Consider the following 6,932-nt stretch of genomic DNA (forward strand, 5'->3'; position numbering starts at 1 on the left):
CTATCTATCTATATACATACATATAATTTTTCCCTCCAACTACCCTAATACTAACAAAGGTCTCATGAATTAAAAATATTATCTTTCCATGCAGGAATATGAACAGTTCAACCTTAATAAGTCCCTTATGATTTCTCTTTCCTGTTTACCTCTTCATGTTTTCTCTTGAGTTTTTTATTTGAAAGTCAGATTTTCTATTCAGCTCTGATCTTTTCATCAAGAATGCTTGAAAGTCCTCTCTTTCACTAAATGACCATTTTTTTCCCCTGAAGGATTATACTCAGTTTTCCTGGATAGGTGATTCTTGGTTGTAATCCTATCTCCTTTGCCCTCCAGAATATTATATTCCAAGCCCTCTGGTCCCTTAATGTAAAAGCTGCTAAATCTTGTGTTATCCTGATTGTGTTTCCACAGTACTTGAATTGTTTCTTTCTGGATGCTTGCAATATTTTCTCCTTGACCTGGGAACTCTGGAATTTGGCTACAATATTCCTAGGAGTTTCCCTTTGGGGATCTCTTTCAGGAGGTGATCAGTGAATTCTTTCAATTTCTATTTTGCCCTCTGGTTCTAAAATATCAGGGCAGTTTTTCTAGAAAATTTCTTGAAAGATGATGTCTAGGCTCTTTTTTTGATCATGGCTTTCAGATAATCCAATAATTTTTAAATTATCTCTCCTGGATCTATTTTCCAGGTCAGTTGTTTTTCCAATGAGATATTTCACATTGTTTTTTTTTATTTTTTCATTCTTTTGGATTTGTTTTACAGTGTCTTGATTTCTCATAAAGTCACTAGCTTCTAATTGCGCTATTCTAATTTTTAAGGAAATATTTTCTTCAGTAAGCTTTTGGACTTCCTTTTCCACTTGGCCAATTTCACTTTTTAAGGCATTCTTCTCCTCATTGGCTTGTTGGACCTCTTTTGCCATTTGGCCATTTGCTTTTTTTTAAGGTGTTATTTTCTTCACTATTTTTGGGGGGTCTCCATTAGAAAGCTGTTGACTTGTTTTTCATAATTTTCTTGCATCACTCTCATTTCTCTTCCCAGTTTTTCCTCTACTTCTCTTGCTTGTTTCTCAAAATCCTTTTTGAGTTCTTCTTTGTCACCAAAGATCTTCTTTGTCTCCAAAGAAAGATTCTATGGTCTGACTTTTTTTTGTGAGGTTTGCTCATGATCCCAGCCAATTACTTGAGCTATAAATTCTTTGTTAAGGTAGGGGTCTGCTTCCAGTGTGGAGAATGTACTATCCCAAGCTTCAAGGGTTTTGTGCAGCTGTTTTCAGAGATACTTCTAGGGACCTGTAAATTTTCAGTTCTTCCAAGGTGGTATGATAAGGGACAAGGTATTTACTCCTTTCCTGGCCTGTGCTCTGGTCTATGAGTGACCACCAGCACTCTTTTCTGCCTTGGAACTGTAAGGAGGATTTCCTCTCCACCACCACTACAAGCTCCACCACGCCAGCACTCCTCCTCGCCCCAGGACTGCAACCCAGAACTGTGACCCAGATCCAAACACAGGCAAAGCAAGAGAATCTTGCCCCAGCAAAGAGATCCCTGCAATCAATAGGGTCCCTTCTTTAGGAGTCCTTCTGCATGTTTCCCCAGATCTACTTCTTAGTTTTTTGGCCTTCCTCTAATACTTTCTATTGGAAAAAGAAATAATAAGTAAATTGTAGGCCAGTATATTTTCACAAAAAGAAAAAATATTTTGACAATAATAGTTAAAGTTGCTTTTAAATGGCTTTGAAAGAATACCAATGAGAAAAACTTAAAATGCAACTATTTTTAGTTTCGTGATATTTAACATTTAGTTTATAATTGTTTAAGAATGCCAAAATTTTGACACATCAAAGTAAGGTATGAAATTATTGCTAGTTGCCTTAATTTTTTGTTGTTGTTGTTGCTGTCGGGAACTATCAAAGCCTGCTTGATTGTAGCAGGGTTTCTTATTTTTTCCTTAAAAAATGTATTGTCTTTTTGTTTTCGCATTACAATCATTTCTCTCTATATTGCACCCCACCCTCTGACAGCCCTCCTGTGTAACTAAGAAAAAGGCAAGCAAAACAAGCTAATATAGTCACTGTGTCTGTCATCTATATAACAGCATATCTAATATCTGATTTTTGGTGTTTACTAGTACAAATATAAAGAGGCTTATGAGAAACAGAAGGGTCACCACATTGGAGCCCAGTGTGTGGAAGATGATCCCAAGATCATGTGGTCCATACACGCAGGGAAGATTCAAAGTGAAAGGGAGTACAAGAAGGATTTCCAGAAGTGGAAAACCAAGTTCAGTAGTCCAGTGGATATGTTGGCCATCTTGCAAGCTAAAAAATGCCAGACTCTGGTCAGTGATGTTGATTATCACAACTACTTGCACCATTGGACATGTTTACCAGATCAAAATGATGTCATCCAAGCAAGGAAGGCCTATGAACTACAAAGCAATGTAAGTAATGTGTTCTTTAGTTTCAACATTTAGGTGTTGGTAAACATGGGGCTAGAATAGGGTAAACTGGCATTCTCTAGCTCTGTTTGATACAAAACCTATGTGCTTAGGTAGCTTTACCTCAAAGAATGTTAAGAGGCATTTTTTCCCAACAAAAGCCTTTTCCATTCTTTTAACTCTTTCCAAATACAAGCTGTATAATATTAAAATTTTTATTTTTCAGTTAATCATTGGTTCTGTCTGAAAGTCATCATAAAATATAAAGTGTAACATTTTGCTTATAGAATTTATACAAAGCTGATCTAGAATGGCTACGTGGCATTGGCTGGATGCCCCAAGGTTCGGTGGAGATGACTAGAGTGAAGTGTGCCCAAGATCTCATAAATGAGAGACTTTATCGAACAAGACCAGAAGTCCTGAAATTCACAAATATTGTTGACACCCCTGAAGTTGTATTGGCTAAGGCCAATTCTCTGCAAATGAGTGAGGTAAGATGCATCCTAGAGCTGATGTTCCCTGTTTTTCAGACAGTGCTGCCTAGAATGAACTAGGAGGCTGGGCTTTGAAGGAATGATAGTGAGAGCGTGATTGAGAAGGGAAAAAATACTAGACCTGGAGTTGGGAGATCTGGGTTTAAGTCCCACTTCCGATGTTTAGTAGTTCTATGATCTTAGGCAAGTCATTAACTTCTGTTAACCACAGTTTTTTGGTCTGTCAAATCAGGATATCCACACATGCACCAGTTGCTTTTCAGGGTTATTCTGAAGAACAAATCTTAGAGCTATATAAATGTGAACTATTTTAGTTTTCCAGATAATTTTCTGTCCTAACCATGAAACAGAAGCCACATATTGTGAAATTCTGGCACAATCACAAAAGAGGTTTTTTTTAAACACTATTTCAAAGTATTTCAGATTTTTCAATAGGAAGAAAAATTTTCTTGTTCTCTAAAAATTTGTCAGCAAACATGATATGTAGAAAAGCATTATATAAACATAAAGTAGTGTTATGTCTTAGAAATAAACTCTGTAACTCTATGTCAGAATAACAATGTTTCTATTCTTTTGTCAGTGGTTATATAAAGATGCCTGGAATAAAGATAAGACAAACATCAACATTCCTTCTGACACACCAGAGATGTTACAGGCTCAACTCAATGCCATGCAGATCAGCAAGGTAAGATTCATGGAAATGAAATGTAAATTCTTTCACGTAGCAATGCCCATCAGCCTGGTGAACATGTAAGAAATGACTTAATCAGCAAACCAGAAATTTTGACAACTTTTAATGACATTTGATATTCTTTTCCTTTAGTAACATCTTTTTTACTGAGAAGCAACCTGAGGTAGTAGAAAGAGGGGTCAGCCTTTGAATAAGGAAAAACTGGGTTTAATCCTACCGAAAGATACCTAATTGGATCAGTATGTATCTCAGTGCCATAGGCAACTCTCTAAGACTTCAATAACAGATGCTTGTAATTAGCATTAGTGGAGGGATTTTCCACACCAGTTGTTGCCTCACACTGATAAAATCCCAGTATAGACCAAATATAGATATAGATAGATAGATTTCCTATATTTTCCTAGACCAAATATAGATATAGATAGATTTCCTTTATTTTCCTAGATCCAATATACATATAGATAGGTTTCCTATATTAAAGGATTTTAATTTAAAGGATTTAAAAAAAACACATATCAAGGATAAAATACATTTTTAGAACTCTGGTAGAAGGCAATTTGGATACATAAATAGATCCTTGGAGTGAGTAGTTATGATCCTAGACTCCTATTTCTGATTCTAATGGCAACTTTCTTTTAGCCTTGAAAAGTTATATATTATATCTGGCACATCAGTTTCCCTGTATTATAATTGGGAATAAATGATACTACTTGCCAAATTATCTGTGGAAATATTCAATCTCATTTTGCACTGGGGATCCAAAGACTCCTGGTTAAAAAAGGTCATATGAGGGAAGGATAGAGAAGTACGGTTATTACAACATCAAGGTGAAGTAGCAGAAGAATTAAAGCATCACAGATCACAGAAATGAAGAGTTGGAAGGGACCTTGGTAGCCAGTCAGCCAGTATAACTTATTTCTGAAAGGAATTACCACTATAATATACCCAATAAGTAGTTAATCTGTTTTTGTTTAAGGGAAGGCTTCAAGGAGAGAGAGGCCACCCTCTCAAGAGAGTCCATTCCACCCTTAGACAACTCTGATTTTTAAGAAGCTTTTTCTGAGCTCAAACCTATATTTGCCTCCTTGTAATTTCCACTCATTATTCCTGTTTCTTTTCCCTGGGGCTAAAAAACAATCCTTCCCCCACAAGTCAGCCATTTAAATACAGTACTTGAAATCTACTCTCTCCAAGCTCCAATTCTCCTCCCGGATCTTCTTTTCTCTGGAAAGAATTGATAAAACACCATAAGGTCTTATTTTGCACTTGAATCATAGCCCCATGCCATATATTTTATACTTAGCTTTCCTTTTAGTGTGAATTATATTTGAGATGTACATTTCAGTACATTTCAATCAACAAGTACTATGGAGATGCATGCATGTGTGCATGGACTGCAATACAAACTTGCTCAGATGTCAAACCCTAATCAGGGTCTGCTTGTTTGGCTAAGCATAATCAATTGTCTTTATTTGCTTGTAAACTAATTTATATGTTTCCTTAACAGAAACTGTATCAGCGAGACTGGGATGAGGCCAAACAGAAGGGTTATGACATAAATGAGAAAGCCATTGAAATCAAACAAGCAAAGGCATCTCGAGACATTGCCAGTGAGGTAGAGTTTCTATTTTTTTTCCCGTTTCAGCTGAACTAGTGAACTAATGGTCAAGTCTACTACAATGTTTGAAATGAGATGAGCTAATTTTTAAAGATCCTTAACTTGTTTTTTTCTCCTTCTCTAAAAGCTTCACGTTGTTTTGTACTTCTAAAAAAAATCTAATGGGTTGAAAATTCTAGGACCAGGCAATGGAGATTCATGATACTTGAAAACAGATTCCCAAACCATATTGACATTATTTGGTAACTCCTGAAGAGTCTTTTGAACCAGAAATAAAGCATCATGAAGTGTCCTCAGTCTTTGGGAAGCAATCAAGAGTCAATAGAAACATTAAAATGTCATAGTTAGTGCCTTTTCCACACTATTTCTGTGTTTTCTGTTGATCATAAGCAAAAACAAAACAAAAAACTGTAAGTTTTAGTGGAAGATTTTTAACTCGGTAAAGTTCTGGTTGTTTACCAGAGGTTCTTAACCTGAGATCCATGGACTTGTTATTTAAACAAAATTTTATAACTATATTTCAGTATAATTGATTTCCTTCATAATCCTATTTGTCTTATTTTATATATTAAAAATGTTATTCTAATAAGAAATTCATGAGTTTCACCAGACATAAATCTAGCCCATGGCTTTATAAGGGGCCCATATGCTCCATCAAGGCTCTGTTAAATTCTTACAAGATTTAACAAAAAACATGGAGTGAAAGAAGTTACATTTCTCTACCTTAATCTTACACTTATCTGTGACTTTTATTTCCCTACACTGCCCTTTTTGTTAACCTTTACAGTCTTCCTATATGTTCTAGAAACTCTCTCTATGTCATTCTTTCTCATTTCTGACTTAAAGACTTCATAGGGACTACTATAGTGGGCTTCTTCTCAGTTTCTAGTCTCCTCCTTTGCTCAATTTAAGTTGCACAGTATAGGTGAGGATTATGTTCCTCCAGTTCCATTTACAGAATGTCATTCCTCTTCTTGAATCCAGAGAGGATTTGACTACTGAAAAGAAATTCTTCACCACAGGGTTAAAGCTCATATTATTACCCAATTGCCTTCCTCTTCTATTTCACCCCAGCAAATACCATCTACCTAGCATACATATTCATCTTCCTATTGTCATATATACCAATTTTATACTTAGCATACCTTCCTTTCTCCTATTTACTATCCTATGTCCCTCCTCTGCTTATCATACTGCTCTATGCTCATATCCTTTAAGAAATTAAAGTTTGCTTAAGATAAACTAAAACACTGTGAATTTATGCAGTTTACATAGAAGGTATTTTAAAATTTTAAGAAGATATTTTTAAAAAATTAAAGCAAAAGATCCTAGACTAATTATTTTTGCACATGTGCTTTTATCCGATTTTTTACTAATCTAGTACAAGTATAAAGAAGGTTATCGGAAACAACTGGGCCATCATGTGGGATTCCGTACCCTGCAAGATGACCCGAAGTTAGTGTGGTCTATCCATGCTGCCAAGATCCAAAGTGACAGGGAGTATAAGAAAGCTTATGAGAAGTCCAAGGCCTACTACAATACTCCATTGGACATGATGGCAATTGTTCAGGCAAAGAAATGCCAGGTCCTGGTTAGTGATGTGGATTATCGCAATTACCTGCACCAGTGGATATGTCTCCCAGACCAGAATGATGTGATCCAGGCTAAGAAAGCCTATGAACTTCA

The 6,932-nt window shown here is 35.9% G+C and overlaps 1 protein-coding gene across 1 annotated transcript in view; it reads left to right on the forward strand.

Moving 5' to 3' along the window:
- The window catches only part of NEB (nebulin), a 216,264-nt gene that overhangs the window by 127,069 nt on the left and 82,263 nt on the right, over positions 1 to 6,932 (forward strand). Inside the window, 5 exon segments of the mRNA XM_027877594.1 lie at positions 2,135 to 2,446; positions 2,731 to 2,934; positions 3,518 to 3,622; positions 5,136 to 5,243; positions 6,628 to 6,932. The exon segment at positions 6,628 to 6,932 is cut by the window's right edge and continues 91 nt beyond it. Of these exon segments, the coding sequence (XP_027733395.1) occupies positions 2,135 to 2,446; positions 2,731 to 2,934; positions 3,518 to 3,622; positions 5,136 to 5,243; positions 6,628 to 6,932 (1,034 nt within the window).

Source organism: Vombatus ursinus, unplaced genomic scaffold (genome assembly GCF_900497805.2).
Source record: "Vombatus ursinus unplaced genomic scaffold, bare-nosed wombat genome assembly UNPS02014813.1, whole genome shotgun sequence".
NCBI lineage: Eukaryota > Metazoa > Chordata > Mammalia > Diprotodontia > Vombatidae > Vombatus > Vombatus ursinus.